We start from the raw sequence: 18,325 nt of genomic DNA on the forward strand, positions 1-18,325 counted from the left end.
TAGAACTAGAAATATAGAAATAGAACTAGAACTAGAACTAGAACTAAAAATATAGAAATAGAACTAGAACTAGAACTAGAAATCTAGAACTAGAACTAGAACTAGAACTAAAAATATAGAAATAGAACTAGAACTAGAAATATAGAAATAGAACTAGAACTAGAACTAAAAATATAGAAATAGAACTAGAACTAGAACTAGAACTATAGAAATAGAACTAGAACTAGAACTAAAAATATAGAAATAGAACTAGAACTAGAACTAGAACTAGAAATCTAGAACTAGAACTAGAAATATAGAACTAGAACTAGAACTAGAAATATAGAACTAGAACTAGAACTAGAACTAGAACTAGAACTAGAAATATAGAAATAGAACTAGAACTAGAAATATAGAAATAGAACTAGAACTAGAAATATAGAAATAGAACTAGAACTAGAAATATAGAAATAGAACTAGAACTAGAACTAGAACTAGAAATATAGAAATATAGAACTAGAACTAGAACTAGAAATATAGAAATAGAACTAGAACTAGAACTAGAACTAGAAATATAGAACTAGAACTAGAACTAGAACTAGAAATATAGAAATAGAAATAGAAATATAGAACTAGAACTAGAAATATAGAAATAGAACTAGAACTAGAAATATAGAACTAGAACTAGAACTAGAACTAGAAATAGAAATAGAAATATAGAAATAGAAATAGAAATAGATATAGATATAGATATAGATATAGAAATAGAGAGATATAGATATGTATAACATATTTTTGCTAATAATGAAAATGAAGGGAGACTAGCATTTTTTCAACAGGAAAACACACACACACACACACACCTTTATATAAAGTAATAGAAAGATTGTAGGTATTAAAATTTACATTTAAATATATTAAAGGGTTAAATAAGGTCCAGGAAGGAAGTGTTTTTTAATAGGAAAGTGAACACAAGAACAAGGGGACACAATCTGAAGTTAGTTGGGGGAAAGATCAAAAGCAACATGAGGAAATATTATTTTACTGAAAGAGTAGTAGATCCTTGGAACAAACTTCCAGCAGACGTGGTAGATAAATCCACAGTAACTGAATTTAAACATGCCTGGGATAAACATATATCCATCCTAAGATAAAATACAGAAAATAGTATGAGGGCAGACTAAATGGACCATGAGGTCTTTTTCTGCCGACAGACTTCTATGTTTCTATGTTTCTATAGGTTGCAAAAGGGTATTGTAAAGTATGTTTAAATAATGAGAAGACTGGTACTTGAATTGTGAGTTGTGACTTTGAACAACTAAATAATGAAGGGCTATGCCTTATATAAACATGTGTATTAATATTAGGATTAGCAATAGTGAGCTGATTAGAAGTTAGAATAGAAGTAGAAATAAGAAATAGGGGGAATATTAGCAGCGTTTTTTTCTGTTTTTATACAATAGATGGGAAAGATTAGAGGGGGAAAGATGGTATTACCATGTATGCTTACAACATTATTGGCATTAAAATGGAATATTTAAATACCAAATTATTATTTTTTTAAAAGCAACCATGTACTGTATATTAATATAAGGATTATATAAATTTGATTAATATAACAACTATTATGAGTATCATTATGGATGTCTGTATCAAAATGAATTATACCTATCTATGGCTGTACGTAGCACAGATTTGCATAGTCACTGCTGATTGGCTAGTCTAGTGGCAGGAGAAATAAACTGCTGTCAGTGGCTAGCCAGTTTCAGGGAAGCCCTTAAAGTGGCTTTCCTGCAGCCTGCTGGCATTCTGTATTACATTCAGCCAGGGATGTATTCCCATTCCCAGTGCTACCAGTGCGCTGCGTGCTTAGCTTTACTTCTCCTGCATGCATGTGTGCGTCACAGTGTGTTTTTGCTTCTGTGCATGCGCAGGAAGCAAAATCTTGTGAGGGGACACGTGTGAGATTTTGATGATTTTTTTGCTTCTGCGCATGCGCAGAAGCACAAAATCATCAAAATCTCGCAAGCACGCACGTGCGTCCCCTTGAGAGATTTTGCTTCTTGTACATGCACAGAAATAAAAACACACTGGGATGCGCACATGCACATGCAGCAGAGAAGCTAAGCATGCAGCGCAACTTTTGCTACCAGTGCGCTGTCCTTATCCGTACTGGTAACAACCCATTACTGTAGCTTTCAGCTATGGAGAAATAAAGGTGCTGAACTGCTCCTGCGTTTCACCCCTTCATTCCCATGCAATCAAACACTGGCGACGAAGGTGATTGAGACAATAGGACAAAGGCACCTCGTGGCATCTGCAGCCATCTTAGAAGCAAGCATTATCCTGCTCCATCCATACTTAAGCATGGCTACTCAAACATTTCCCACTCCAGCAATCTTCGACCTGAAGACCAAAGAATGGACAACATACATGAGCCGTGTTTGCATGTTTCAGGAAGCCAACAGGATCTGATGGACAATAGGAAGAGGGCTCTCTTCCTAACCTACTGCGGCCCTAAAATTTATAAAATGGCTCAAACCCTGGCGACACCCACAAACATTGAGTTTATCTCCTGGACAATGCTCAAAATGACCCTAAAAGAACATTATGCCCCTGCAGCAATGCTAATGCTTAGCAGGAATGAATTTTACCATCACCGCCAACACAATGGTGAATCCATCAATGACTTTGTTATCAAATCGCTACCAAATGTGAATTCATCAACCTGGAGTGGTTAAGTAGCTCTATTTGTACAGTAATAATTAAATGACATCTAGAGGACAAAAGTGAGTTTTTGAAAGAAAAAAAATTACTCTAAAAGGCACCTGACGTCTTCCATTTTGTCTTCCTCACAGGGTGTGGACAACAAGAGATGCTACATTGCTACTCAGGGGCCTCTTGCCCATACAGTGCTTGATTTCTGGCGTATGATTTGGCAATACAAAGTGAAGGTAAGTTGTAGCACTGGGTTGCAGAAGCAGTGACTGAACTCAAGGCAGAATCTGAAAGGACAATGGGATTCTTTAAGTTATAACTGTGCCATCGGGGTCCTGGTAAAAATGGCAGACTTGTGTGTATGTGAATGGGGGTTGTTGCTGCTGATATAAATAAAGCCACTAAGAAACAATAGATATCAATATAGTCATCCCAAAATTTGCATACTCAATAGCACTAGATGTTAAGTAGGAAAAAAGGAAAAGGCAGGAGTGGGCTATATCAAAATGAATTATACCTATCTGTGGCTGTATGTAGCACAGATTTGCATAGTCACCACTGATTGGCTAGTCTAGTGGCAGGAGAAATAAACTGCTGTCAGTGGCTAGCCAGCTTCAGGGAATATTTATTTATTTATTTTGTCCAATACACAATGAAGGATTTAGTGGGTATATATAAATCTGCCTAGCCACATATATTGGACAAACTAACAGGAGAGTAAATGCACGTGTTTCAGAACATAAGAATGCATTAAGGAAAAAAAGAAAACACTTTAAAACTACAGGACATGAAATTGATTTTGACAGCACTAAATTAATTTCCAAAACAGAACACTACAGCAAAAGAATAATCATGGAAGCCATCGAGATAGAAAAACATCCCCAAAATATGAACAAGCGGGATGATACCTCCCGCCTACCAGACATCTGGAAACCAGCCCTCAAACGTATCCCAGTCATAGAAACTGAAACCAGACTCAGAACACACATTGCAAAACAATCAAGTAGCCTGCAAGCTCCAACTACTCAGGATATCACGTCTAATCCACAACTATTAACTAATCAGCATACCTCAGTTACATCAATGACCCCAGGTGTTACCCCAGTGACTCACCAGGAAGTTTCTACACAGCAGGCAATTGCTGAGCCATCAAACCACACCCAGCCACCAGTATTTATAGAAGGAAGGCAGCTCAGGTCTTGCTGTGTTCGCCCTAGAACAAGGACAGAAACACCAGCCTGAAGATGATGAGTGGGACCTCGTCAAAACGTCGCCAGAAATTTCCAAATCCTACACGGGAAGAAACCCGAATATGCCAAGACCATCATACCTGTACCCGTGAAAATCTACGAAAACACACACACACACACACACACACATATATATGTGTGTGTTTTATATATACACATAGTAAAATACATGATGAAGGTTATAGAGGAGATACTCATAGTAAAATATATCTAAGAAATAATAGAAAAGAAGATATAGGAATAGAACATATCAATGAAAGAATAGAAGAAGAGATATAGGAATAGAAGAAAGGTATAGGAGATATAGGTGAGCAATAGGACAGGGGACGGAAGGCTCTCTAGTGCACTTGTACTCGCCCCTTACTGACCTCTTAGGAATCTGGATAGGTCAACCATAGATAATCTAAGGGTAAAGTGTTGGGGGTTTGGGGATGACACTATGGAGTCGGGTAATGAGTTCCACGCTTCGACAACTCGGTTACTGAAGTCATATTTTTTACAGTCAAGTTTGGAGCGGTTAATATGAAGTTTAAATCTGTTGTGTGCTCTTGTGTTGTTGTGGTTGAAGCTGAAGTAGTCACCGACAGGCAGGACGTTGCAGCATATGATCTTGTGGGCAATACTTAGATCATGTTTAAGGCGTCTTAGTTCTAGGCTCTCTAGGCCCAGGATTGAAAGTCTAGTCTCACTGAAATAACAGCAAGACACCTCTGAGAATTGCTCCAGGAAGGATTCTTCCACTCTGAGAGTTCTCCTACCTTCCTCTACAATACATGTTTGTTACTATAAAGTACAAATGTGGTTTTCTGACAATATCTCTCTTTGCAGGTGGTTGTCATGGCTTGCCGGGAAGTAGAAATGGGCAAGGTAAGAGCTGGTAATGGAGGAGCAGTATCGAAAAGCAAGAAAGCTCCATTCTGCTTTCCTTCAGCTTTGTGGCTTGATGGGGAAAGTATTGTTGAGATTTTAGCTAACCTTTCTTTCTTTTTAAAAAAAAAAAAATATAGAAAAAATGTGAACGTTACTGGCCTTCTGCAGTGGAAGCCTTGCATTTTGGACCCTTCTCTGTGGCACAGGTGAGATGATTATATCTGGGCAGGCAGCAAGCAATGTGAGGAGAAAAAAATTCAAGCCGTAGCAAGCTACATTGCTTCTAAGTCCAGCAGAGACATCTGCACCACTCACTACAGCTTGATTAAGGATCAAGATTTCTCATTCAAAAATTCTGGAATGGTAATTAAGAGTGAAAGAAATTACCTGGTTAGATCGAGGTAGTCCAGCATTCAGCCAACCATTTTAAGCAGAGTCGCTGGAAAAAATGTGTAGAGGACCAAGGACAGAACTTTGAAGAATTTTAAGCGTTTGTGCAAGTGTAATTTATCTGTTCAATAAATTACTTTTAAAAAATTGCATTACTTTTGGAACGCACCCTCTATGTGCTACTGTTGAGGATCAAACACATTGCTACATAACTTCCTTACAGATCTCTCATTGATATACTGTACCCTGTTTCCACTCAAATAAGACATCCCCTGATAATAAACCCAATTGGGCTTTTGAGTGCAGGGCAATAAGGCCAAGCGCTTATTTCAGGGTTCAAAAAAATATAAGACAGACTCTTATTTTCGGGAAAACACGGTGGTAGGTATAGACAGCATTGATTAGAGCTATCAGATCAGAAATCTCAAATACTATCAGAAATCTACTCCCATTAAATGGCAGCAAAAGGACTTTTTAAAAAACTTCTTGATTCTTTCCTCTCTGGGTTTAATTTAGATGTTTGTAACCTATAATTGAGGGAATGGGAGAATCTCAAAATTCAAATGTCACAACGATTTTGAGCCTATTTCTTTTCTCTGCCTTAGGTCAAAGAGCAGGAACTCAACCCAGATGTCATTTTGCGGGTTCTTACCCTGACATTTCAGCAGGTGAGCTTTATATTTTATGGATTCAGATCCAATTCATTGCTTGAAACTCTCCAGAGTTTGGGACCAGCTGTTTGCACTGCACAAAAGAAAAATTTAATGTTGAGATAAACACATGCACACACACACTTTCACTGTAGTCATTAAATACAAACCCTAGCCAGACAAACAATCTGTCAAAGAAGACAAACCTGCTAATTTGTTCAAACAAACTGCATAAATATAGAAAATAAGAATGTAATTTGCAGTTTCACTGCTCCTTTGACCTTGAAAGATGGTCTTATACTATACAGATGCATTCGCTGGCTGGGGAATTCTGGGAGTTGAAGTCCAGATATCTTCAAGTTGCCAAGGTTGGGAAACACTGGCTTAGAGCTTATGGGTTTGTTTGTTTCTTTGTTTGCTTGCTTGTTTGTTTGATTGATTGATTGATTTATAGTCTGCCCTTCTCCTTGCAGACTCAGGGCAGCTTACAAGATAAAATATAAACAAAGATAAAAAATTGTACAATACAATTTAAAACATTAAGAAAAATAGACATAAAGCCCAATGTAAAACAATCCATCATCCCTCATTCATATTAATGTCCGGAGCAGAACTATCGCTCACGGTCCCTGGCCTGCCGGTACAGATGTGTTTTTAATGCCTTTCGGAAGGTGAGGAGAGTGGGGGCAGTACAAATCTCCGGGGAGAGTAGGTTTCAGAGGGTCGGGGCCACAAAAGAGAAGGCTTTTTTCCACGGACCCACCAATCGGCATTGTTTAGCCGACAGGACGCGGAAAAGGCCAACTTTGTGCAACCTGATTCGTCACTGACATGTGAAGCTGAAGATGGTCCCGTAAATAATCTGGTACAATGCCATATTTGCCTACTGTATTACTGCATCTTCGGCATGGGCTGTTCACCCACTTGCATTTTTTTTTTTAAAAAAATTTATTTTATTTTATTATTTTATTTTATTTTATTTTATTTTATTTTATTATTTTATTTTATTTTATTTTATTTTATTTTATGTTATTTTATGTTATTTTATTTTATTTTATTTATTTATTTTTATTTGTTTGTTTTGTCACATATATATTGTCACATATATATTGGTGGTATACAAAGATATAATATTTATATACATGATATATATATACTAGTAAAAGAGAAACATTAGGACAGGGGATGGAAGGCACTCTGGTGAACTTATGCATGCCCCTTACTGACCCTCATTTAGGGCAACCTGGTGCTGGCCCTCGGCGCCTCAGTGGCTGACAATTCCCGGGATTGATGCCAAAGTTAGTGAATGGGTAGCACGAACTGCAGCCTTGAACCTGTGATCTCAAGCTAGCCATGCCAGTCTCAGCCTCCACGGGCTGGATTATAGGCTCGGGCTACCCAAGCCGGCTAAAATGGTATGAATGGTGTGTATGCATGCGATTATGTGTGGTTTTATAATAAATGGGTTGTATTACAGGGTTTAGTTTTAGATATTATATTTGACTTCTTTTATTGCTTGTATCTTTTGTATTTGTATTATTATTTTGTAAACTTCCCTGAGTCCTTCCGGATTGGGCGGCATAGAAGTCAAATAAATAAATAAATAAATAAAAGTCTGGGTCTCGCTGTATTGCTCAGGCTGCAGTGGCTAGCCAAAGCCTTGAATTGCGTTCAGAGACCGATTGGCAGCCAGCGAGCTCACGGAGTGCTGTACTGATATGGGAGTACCTAGGAATGCCCGATATGGCTCTTGTGGCTGCATGCTGGATTATTGGAAGTCTCCGAACATTCTTCAAGGGTAGCCCCAAGTAGAGCAAATTGCAGTAACCAAGTAATTACAAACCCCAGTGGTAAAGATGTCTTTTTAGAATTCCACTTCAACAGTTTTGTGGTTCTTTTTTTGAGATTTGATATTATTATTATTATTATTATTATTATTATTATTATTATTATTTATTAGATTTGTATGCCGCCCCTCTCCGTAGACTCGGGGCGGCTCGATATGTTTGTGAACCCTGATTCATACAAGCCATTCCGTAATATTTTATCACATGAAAGTGTTAAACGTGGTGTTTCCTTGATTTATAATACAAAGGTGAGTGTGATTACTTTTCTGTTTTCAGGAAGAACGAGTGATTTCCCATTTCCAGTACGTGGCTTGGCCAGACCGAGGCATCCCAGACACTTATGGTTACTTCCTCAACATGATTGAGCAAGTGAGATTTAAGCAGGGTGAAGACACTGTGCCCATCTGTGTACACTGCAGGTAGGGGAAGATTCGGTGGTAAAACTCTGTAGAAAGACTACATTGCTGATTTACTGAGTAAATGTAACAATTAAAGATGAGAAAACAGGCTTTTTGTAGAATGAATGAATGAATGAATGAATGAATGAATGAATGAATGAATGAATGAATGAAGCAGAATGTATATACTGTCTACGGAGAGGGGCAGCATACAAATCTAATAAATAATAATTATTATTATTATTATTATTATTATTATTATTATTATTATTATTATTATATTGTTTGCACTGAAGATGTTAGCCCTTTCAGGGTAATCTATAGAAGCACAATAATGAGTTCTAACTTACTGTATGGTAACATGAGCTTTCCCAAACTCTCATTGACCCCTTCATGAAGTTTCATATTGTTCATCAACCCCCAAACATCTATTATACTATACTAATTTAATAATACCACTTTAATAACACTATGAATAATGATAATATGAATAATCCCTGAGGTTATCAGCATACTGCATGCCATACTAAAATCTCTTGGACATCACTTAGAAAATTTGTGTATTGACAGAATTTCCATTTGCCAATTACAAAAGGCCATACTGCTTGGACCTGCACATATACCAGGCCAGTGATGGCGAACCTATGGCATGGGTGCCACAGGTGGCACGCGGAGCCATATTTGCTGGCACCCGAGCCATTGTCCTAGCTCAGCTCCAATGTGCACGTGTGTGCCAGCCAGTTGATTTTTGGCTCTCACAGAGGCTCTGGGAGGGCATTTTTGACTTCCAGAGAGCCTCCATGGGGATGGCGAAGGGCTTTTTTAACCCTCCAGGAAGCCTTTGGAGCCTGGGGATAGTGAAACATGAACCTGGGTCCACCAGAAGTTGGAAAACAAGATGTTTCCGGTCTCCAGAGGCCTCCGGGGAGCAGGGGAAACTGTTTTTGCCCACCCCAGGCATTGAATTATGGGTATGGGCACTCACACATGCACGATAGCACGCACACATGTTCTTTCGGCACCTGAGGGGAAAAAGATGTGCCATCACTGTACTATGCCAATATGTTACAACATCCTACGCTTTGGGGAAGAGGTCAATGAGTATGAGCTAGGGCAACAGCTCGCGTGCCAGCAGATATGGCTCTGTGTGCCACCTGTGGCACCTGTGCCATAGGTTCGCCATCACTGATATAGACAGTAGTAGGAAATTATGTCAACATTAAATTATGAGAAAATCAGGATAAATAGTGAGGTGGTCACAATGGGACCAAAAGGGGACAACTGGCAAATCCCTGGCTTCTGTTCCCCAGAATTCCCTAAAATTGTACCACCAAATTTAGACAGCAAACAGTAACAGCAGATTGACTTTAAATCTAAAACAATCAAATCTAAAACAAATGAGCTAAAAATTGTCAAAAATTCCAACTCACTCCTTTTAGTGATGTCAACACCTCCACACAGTAAATCTTAAATTAATTGCTGATAAAAATTCCAACTTAAGTAGCAAAAGAATCCCATGACTTCATTTAGGGAGAACATCTGCAAAGAATTCCAGAAATATTTATTTATTTTTTATTTATTTTATTATTTAGATTTGTATGCCGCCCCTCTCTGCAGACTCGTGGCGGTTCACAACAAAATAAAACAATTCATGACAAATCTAAATTATAGTTTAAAATATTAAAAAAAAACCATTTACTAAGTAAACATACATACAAACATACCATGCATAAATTGTATATGCCCGGGGGAGATGTCTCAGTTCCCCCATGCCTGACGACAAAGGTGGGTTTTAAGGAGCTTACGAAAGGCAAGGAGAGTAGGGGCAGTTCTAATCTCTGGGGGAGTTGGTTCCAGAGAGACGGGGCCGCCACAGAGAAGGCTCTTCCCCTGGGGCCCGCCAACCGACATTGTTTAGTTGAAATAGTGGATAAATATCTAGGAAATATTCATTGTTGCATTGTAGAACCCGTCCAATCATATTTGCTAGATTCTGTGTGTCGGGGAGGGTTGTTATATCCTTTCTCACTCTTTTGTTCTCCTCTTCCTTTCTTTATAGCGCTGGCTGTGGTCGGACAGGTGTGATCTGTACATTAGAATATGTACGGCAGCTGCTGCTTAAAGAGGTACTTGGACCTTACTAAGCAAACTCACCAAGAAAAAAAGTAAAGAAGTTGATTTCTTGGTGAACTGAAACTGACTTTGTGTGTGTAGCTTTTTATATTTATTTCTGGCCTGTGTCTATATACTGATATAACATCGAGCAGTGATGGCGAACCTATGGCACGGGTGCCACAGGTGACACGTGGAGCTATATCTGCTGGCATGCGAGCCATTGCCATAGCTCAGTTCCAACATGCATGTGTTTGCCGTCCAGCTGATTTTTGGCTCACACAGAGGCTCTGGAAGGGTGTTTTTAGCTTCCAGAGAGCCTCTGAGGAGGATCGGGGAGGGTGTTTTTATCCTTACCTGGCTCCAGGGAAGTCTTTGGAGCCTTGGGAGAGTGAAACACGAGCTTACTGGGCCTACCAGAAGTTAGGAAACAGGCCATTTCCGGCCTCCAGAGGGCCTCTGGGGGGTGGGGAAACTTGTTTTTGCCCTCCCCAGGCATTGAATTACAGGTCTGGGCACTCTCTTTCGACACCCGAGGAAAAAAGGTTCGCCATCACTGACATAGAGCCTCCCAGATGCCTTGGGCAATGAGGTTCCTAGTATCTATTATTATGGAGACATGGGAAATATAGTATAATTTATTGGGAGAACATTGGCTTGGAAAATCCTGAGACAGTTTGCAAAAATATTAAGGTATCACATATGATGAGAAAGAAATGTTCAGTAATGCAGCTGCGAGAGCAATCATGGGCTGTTACTCCAACACTCCGCAGTCTGCATTGGTAGCCGATCAGTTTCCGGTCACAATTCAAAGTGTTGGTTATGACCTATAAAGCCCTTCATGGCACCGGACCCGGATATCTGTGAGACCGCCTTCTGCTGCACAAATCCCAGCGGCCGGTTAGGTCCCACAGAGTTGGCCTTCTCCGGGTCCCGTCAACTAAACAATGTCGTCTGGTGGTGCAAACACAGTGTATATGATTAATTGCCCTTCAAATCTACCCAGAGGTCTACCCATTGCAGTGAGCGGTGGCTTAATTTTTTGCTCACCCATTCATCACCAAGATGCCGGTACTTCTTGTTCTTGAGGAAACTTCCTGAGTTGCTTGTCCTCATATTAAGGTATCCTCATAGCTCAAAGAGTATTATAATTGAAGGAAATAGTAAAATAGATTAGCGTATGCATACATATTTGCAGATAACTTATGTTTGATAAGTTGAGATGGGTTTAGGACTGCTCGTCACGTACCCTTGGCCGCCCCTCATTCTCCCTGAGTTTTCCTCCCTTGGGAGTGGAGATCCAGAGCCCTCTTTGATGGTGTTCCAGGCAGACTTTGAAAATGTAATTATTTTCCTTAGATCGGTGGTTCTCAACCTGGGGGTTGGGACCCCTTTGGGAGTCGAACGACCATTTCACAGGGGTTGCCTAAGACCACAGGAAAAGACAAATTTCCCATGGTGTTAGGAACCAAAGCTTCTATTCTGGCGCCTTGGAACATATTTTTACAATCTGACCAATCAGGTGTTTACAGTCTCTCTGACCTTCCTGCCAATCAGCTTAAAGCTCTGTTGGGAGAATTGGCGCTAGACTTATGGTTGGGGGTCACCGCAACATAAGGAACTGTATTAAGGGGTTGTGGCATAATCTACTGCTTAGATTTTGAGGTAGAAAGTCCATGCAAGATTTATTTTTGTTTGGGATGGATTTTCTTCTGCTGAACAGACATCTCTTGTTCTTTTAATTTATTGTACTAGCATTTTATAACTTAAAACATCCAGTCATTGAAAGTTGGGCATTTTTAAAAATTATGCATAAATGTTGCTCTGTAAGAAAAAAGAACGTGTCCTCATTTGTCAGTATTTCATTTTTCCCCGCAGAGGATTTCTCCATATTTCAGCATTTTTGATATAGTCCTAGAAATGAGGAAGCAGAGGCCAGCAATTGTCCAGACCCAGGTGAGTCCCATAGCCAACTCAAGATTTTTATTTTATTTTATTTTATTTTATTTTATTTTATTTTATTTTATTTTATTTTATTTTATTTTATTTTATTTTATTTTATTTTATTTTATTTTATTTTATTTTATTTTATTTTATTTTATTTTATTTTATTTTATTTTATTTTATTTTATTTTATTTTATTTTATTTTATTTTATTTTATTTTAGTTTTTTATTTTATTTATTTATTTGTCAAACAATTATAGGGTGATAATTTGTACATATAAAACATTAGATAAGTAATGATAAAAAGTAACAAAAGAAGACAATAGGACAGGGACGGGAGGCACAGTGGTGCGCTTATGCACGCCCCGTACAGACCTCTTAGAAAGGAGGAGAGATCAATTGTAGATAGTCTAAGGCTAAAAGGTTTTGGGGTTAGGAGTAGAAACCACAGAATCAGGTAGTGCATTCCAGGCATTGATTACTCTGTTGCTGAAGTCGTATTTTTTGCGGTCAAGTTTGGAGCGGTTGACATTTAGTTTAAATCGATTTTGTGCTTGTTTGTTGTTGCGGTTGAAGGTGAAGTAGTCGTTAACAGGTAGGACATTTTGGTATATGATTTTATGAACTATAATTAAGTCGGAACGGAGACGACGGAGTTGTAAGTTGTCTAAACCAAGAATTTCAAGTCTGGTGGAGTAAGGTATTTTGCTGTGAGAAGAGGAATGAAGGACTCTTCTTGTGAAATATTTCTGGACTCTCTCAATTGTGTTGATGTCAGATATGCAATGTGGGTTCCATACAGGCGGGCTGTATTCTAGGATTGGTCTGACAAATGTTTTGTAAGCTCTTGTTTGTTAGCAGTTCAAAATTATCAGAGAAGAAGCTGCGAAGGATTAGGTTAACAATTCTTAAAGCCTTTTTGGCAATGTTGTTGCAGTGGACTCTAGGACTTAGGTCATTGGATATGAGTACTCCAAGGTCTTTGGCAGATTGAGGGTTATCAATAAGTTCAATTCCTCCAAGTTTGTATTTAGTATTCTGATTCTTTTTACCAATGTGTAAGACATTTAGTGGTGGAGATTTGAAGTTGCCAGGTTTTAGACCATTCTGCTATGTGGTCAAGGTCTTTTTGAAGGGTAGCAGCATTGTTGGTGGTATTAAATAGTTTGACATCATCTGCAAATTGTCTATTTGTGTGAGACAAAATACCAGGCTGCTCTTTTCTTACCATTATTGGAGCTGATTTGATTAGATGACTTACAAGGTCCGTTCCAAATCTGTTCTTGTGTTATTCAAAAGGTATGTCTGCCACAGCTGGAATTTAAAAATTATCTTGGGGAATACCATGCAGATGTTGAAACTAATATTTGGGGCAGGGAAAAACTTCCCAATACTTATTAAGATCTCAGCGGGATGAAATAATTACATTCTACCTGAATCTGAAAAGAAGTTGAATTCCGAAAATCCTTTATTCCAACCATTAATGATAATAAAAGCTAAAATAAATGCCCAGTGATAGGCCTGAAGTTATAGATAGGATAGATAGCCCACACTTCTCAATAAGGAACTTTTTATTTATTTATTTATTCATTTGTCCAATACACAAATACATAGGAAGAAAAATAGACATGTAGTAATATATATAAGGGTAAAGTGAACTTAGAGGAGAGGATATATGAAAGAAAGAAAATATATATGGTAAGTGAGAGAAAGGAAAGACAATTGGACAGGGGACGAAAGGCAGACCAGTGCACTTATGTACGCCCCTTACTGGCCTCTTAGGAACCTGGAGAGGTCAATCGTGGAGAGTCTAAGGGAGAAATGTTGGGGGTTAGGGGTTGACACAATTGAGTCCGGCAATGAGTTCCACGCTTCAATAACTCGATTGTTGAAATCATATTTTTTACAGTCAAGTTTGGAGTGGTTCAAATTAAGTTTGAATCTGTTGCGTGCTCTTGTGTTGTTGCGGTTGAAGCTGAAGTAGTCATTGTCACTCTATAAACTCTATAAACTGTGGTTTATAGAGTTAGAACCTTTTTTTTGCTTCCGTATGTGCAGAAGCAAAAAAAAAATCACCAAAATCTCTCTGGCGTGTGTCCTCTCGTGAGGTTTGCTTCCTGTGCAGAAGCAAAATCTTGCTGGGATACACGGGATTCCTTCCTGCACATGTGCAGAAGCAAAAATCTCACCAGGACTTCTTCCTGCGTATGCGCAGAAGCAAAATCTCACTGGAGTACACACGCATACGAGCCAGCAACGCGGAGCTGCGCGGGCATCATTCCGGTAGCGGTGGTAAATAGCAACCCCCGCCTGATGGTTACCTACAGTTTGCAGCTTAGATATAATAGCCCTACCTACATGAACAAACTATAAGCTTATGTTTTAAAAACTGTAAGTTTCCCACTCATGTGTGACACATCTTTTCATGGCAGGAACAGTATGAGTTTGTGTATCGTGCAGTCATTGAAATGTTCCGGGATGCCCTGGCCATTTCCTGTCCAAATTATGAAAATCTCAAAGAGGTAAGAGATGGGACCAAACAAGATTTTTTCAACAGTGGCTTCCTTGTTCTATGGAAAGTGGAGTTTCTGAAATTCTGTATTTTTTCTTTATCTAGCCCTTCTTTCCAAATTATTGTTATATATGATTCTCTCCATGATTCCGGTGTTTTTGCCTGATCTAATATTCTATTGTATGTCTCTAATAGAATAGGTTCAAATATTTCTTTGCTCTTTTTGTAAAATTCTCCGGGGAAACCATCCGGGCCTGGGGATTTGTTACTTTTTTGTTTTTTCAGGGCTAATTGTATTTCCTGTATGGTTATTTCATCATTTAACATTTCTTTATCAGTTTCCTCGATTTGCAATATATTATTCTCTGTTATATATTTTATTATTTTTGGTTTTTCTATTAATTCTTGTTTATATAGATTTTTATAGTATTCGTGTATTATTTCTTTTTTCTGTTGTTCTGAGTGTTGAACTATTCCATTTTTGTCTTGTAGTTGGTAAATCAATTTATCATTGTTGAACGCGGACTATAAGATCTTCATGTCTATACTAGCAGAGAGAACTAAAAGAATTCTAAATAAAATGATTAATACAGATCAAAGTGGTTTTCTACCATCCAGACAAATTTCAAGTTGCACAAGGACGGTGATTGATATTTTGGAGTACTGTGAAGCACATCCAGGGAGGCAAGTAGCCCTTGTCTTCCTGGATGCGCAAAAAGTGTTTGACAATGTTAATTGGCAATACTTACAAGAATCAATTAGAGAATTAAAATTTGGCAATAAATTTGAAAATATCATTCGGAATATATACACTATTCAGACAGCCAGAGCAATAATAAATAGTGACATGACAAATCTAATTCCCATAGAAAAAGAGGTGCGTCAGGGTTGCCCAATGTCACCCCTTCTATTCATACTAACACAAGAAATATTGTTAAATAAAATACGAAAGAATAAAGAAATAGAAAGAATTAAAATAAAAAATGAAGAATATAAACTAAAAGCATATGCGGATGATATAGTGGGTTTTTTTGGAGGATCCCATAAAATCAGGCCCAGAATTACTCAAATAAATAGAAAGATTTGGTGAATTCTCAGGACTAAAAATTAACAAACAAAAAACAATGCTTATGACAAAAAACATGACAAAGAAACAAATTAAAAACTTAGAAGAGATCACAAACCTCAAAACTACAAAAAAGGTTAAATATTTGGGAATAATAATATCCAACAAGATAATATCACTCAAAACGGAGTTTCGCCCTAGGTCTGTACTTCCTTGAAGCAACCTTACAAGAACTACTTTGAAATACTTGGTTTAATGCAGGCAAAAATTAAATCCAGTTACCGGTACTGTATTATTCATTGTATTTTTTGTGTTTTGTATAACATGACAATTTATCCCCATGGGACTCAGGATTTAGATTTAGATTTCCCTCTTATTCATGCGATCGTTTTAATCCCCATAATTGTTTTCATTTTCCAAAGATTTACTCTGGCTTCTAAAGCTTGGTTCTTTGTGTTTAGTGAGGTTAATTCTGAGATCAGCATGTAAAGATGAAAAAAAAATCCTCCTATCTTGTGGTTCAAGGCAGGAGCTCTCATTTCATCACTGCAGTGATCCTGAGAAAGGGAGATTTAATATTTCTTATTACATTCTCCCTACTCAATTATCAGGAAAGACTTAATGAACTCAATCTGTATAGTCTGGAGGACAGAATGGAAAGGGGGGACATGATCGAAGCATTTAAATATGTTAAATGTCTCTACCCTCATCTCTAAATTTAAAATATTTCAATGTATTTGTTCTGCTCCGGCCTACTCGGGTCGGAACAAAGGGAGAATCCACGCACCGAGATTTAAAATCAAACACTTTTATATGAAAAGCAGGAATTATACAAGCAAATTCAGGCATTTCAGTTCATCTTGGCAGCTTTCCCGGTTAAATTGGCTAAGAGATAAAGGTCCAGGCAGTAGCCGAGAGTCAAAGTTAATTAACATTCCTCAGTGAGATAGTGCTTCTTCGGTCACACATACACACTCTCCAGGTTTTCCTCAGATAGCTGCATCACTGCTCAATGAATTTAGAAGGGTAAGAGTAGGTTGCCAGCAAAGTATTTCTGGAACCCCAAATCTTGGACTTCCACCATTATGAACGTTAGAACTCCACACCCCTTTACCTAGAAATCCTCCCTTATATACTATCAGGGCGTGGTCAACTGTTTCCTGGAGATATAACTGTCTAGACTTTCTTTCATAGACTCACCTTGTGAACCTTTTCCCATAAAGATATTCCTATCTGCTTCATGACCTTCTGACACGGGCATCTAATAGGGGCTCCTGATCTCCTATGTGTCCCTCCTCCTCTGGTTCAGACATTAACATCATTGGGGTTCCTACAGTCTCTGGAGGTTCCTCAGGTTTCTCAGGTTCCAATTCCCCCTCACTCTCTGACTCAGTTGTCAAGAACACCAGCCTAGGGTACCAAGACGGACCCAGTTCATCCTCCTCAGAATCTGTGACTAACTGACCTGGCCATGGATCACTCACAACAGTATTATTAAATGAATGAATGAATGAATGAATGAATGAATGAATGAATGAATGAATGAGTGAGTGAGTGAGTGAGTGAAATGAATGAATGAATGAATGAATAAGTGAGTGAGTGAGTGAGTGAGTGAAATCAATGAATGAATGAATGAATGAATGAGTGAGTGAGTGAGTGAGTGAGTGAGTGAGTGAAATGAATGAATGAATGAATGAATGAATGAGTGAGTGAGTGAGTGAGTGAGTGAGTGAAATGAATGAATGAATGAGTGAGTGAGTGAGTTAAATCAATGAATGAGTGAATGAATGAATGAATGAATGAATGAGTGAGTGAGTGAAATGAATGAATGAATGAATGAGTGAGTGAGTGAGTGAGTGAGTGAAATGAATGAATGAATAAGTAAGTGAGTGAGTGAAATGAATGAATGAATAAGTGAGTGAGTGAAATGAATGAATGAGTGAATGAGTGAGTGAGTAAATGAATGAATGAATGAATAAGTGAGTGAGTGAGTGGAATAAATGAATGAGTGAGTGAGTGAAATGAATGAATGAATGAGTGTGAAATGAATGAATGAATGAGTGAGTGAGTGAGTGAAATGAATGAATGAGTGAGTGAGTGAGTGAGTGAAATGAATGAATGAATGAATGAATGAGTGAGTGAGTGAGTGAGTGAAATGAATGAATGAATGAGTGAGTGAAATGAATGAATGAATAAGTGAGTGAGTGAGTGAGTGAGTAAATGAATGAATGAATGAATGAATGAATGAATGAATGAATGATATATTTTTCTAAATGTCTATGAAAAGGAGCTCCCAGTCAAACAAAGCCTGGAAACTTTGGAGAATACTCTTCTGTGATATTGTGGCCTCCCAAAAAACAGCAAGAAAGCACACCTCATCCTTGTGTGCTTTTGGGAGGCTACAGAGGCTGCACAAGAGTAGGGCCCTCTCACACAACAAGAGTCTGGAGGCCTAGCATACCACCAAAAACACCATGGTGTGTCATAGCCCTAGTAGCTTCCAGGGTTGAGAATGAGATGAACCTAGGCCTCTCTGGTCACAGTCCATCACTGCATGTGATTAACAATGATCCTCATTTTTGTTTTCA

General features: G+C 38.3%; 1 protein-coding gene across 1 annotated transcript in view; it reads left to right on the top strand.

Moving 5' to 3' along the window:
- PTPN18 (protein tyrosine phosphatase non-receptor type 18) overlaps window positions 1-18,325 on the top strand; it is a 67,249-nt gene that overhangs the window by 24,898 nt on the left and 24,026 nt on the right. Inside the window, exons 4-11 of the mRNA XM_070741119.1 lie at window positions 2,838-2,933; window positions 4,776-4,814; window positions 4,955-5,023; window positions 5,813-5,875; window positions 7,981-8,123; window positions 10,162-10,228; window positions 12,093-12,170; window positions 14,592-14,681. Coding sequence (XP_070597220.1) covers window positions 2,838-2,933; window positions 4,776-4,814; window positions 4,955-5,023; window positions 5,813-5,875; window positions 7,981-8,123; window positions 10,162-10,228; window positions 12,093-12,170; window positions 14,592-14,681 — 645 coding nt within the window. The remainder of the gene's footprint in view (window positions 1-2,837; window positions 2,934-4,775; window positions 4,815-4,954; window positions 5,024-5,812; window positions 5,876-7,980; window positions 8,124-10,161; window positions 10,229-12,092; window positions 12,171-14,591; window positions 14,682-18,325) is intronic.

Source organism: Erythrolamprus reginae, chromosome 2 (genome assembly GCF_031021105.1).
Source record: "Erythrolamprus reginae isolate rEryReg1 chromosome 2, rEryReg1.hap1, whole genome shotgun sequence".
Classification (NCBI taxonomy): domain Eukaryota; kingdom Metazoa; phylum Chordata; class Lepidosauria; order Squamata; family Dipsadidae; genus Erythrolamprus; species Erythrolamprus reginae.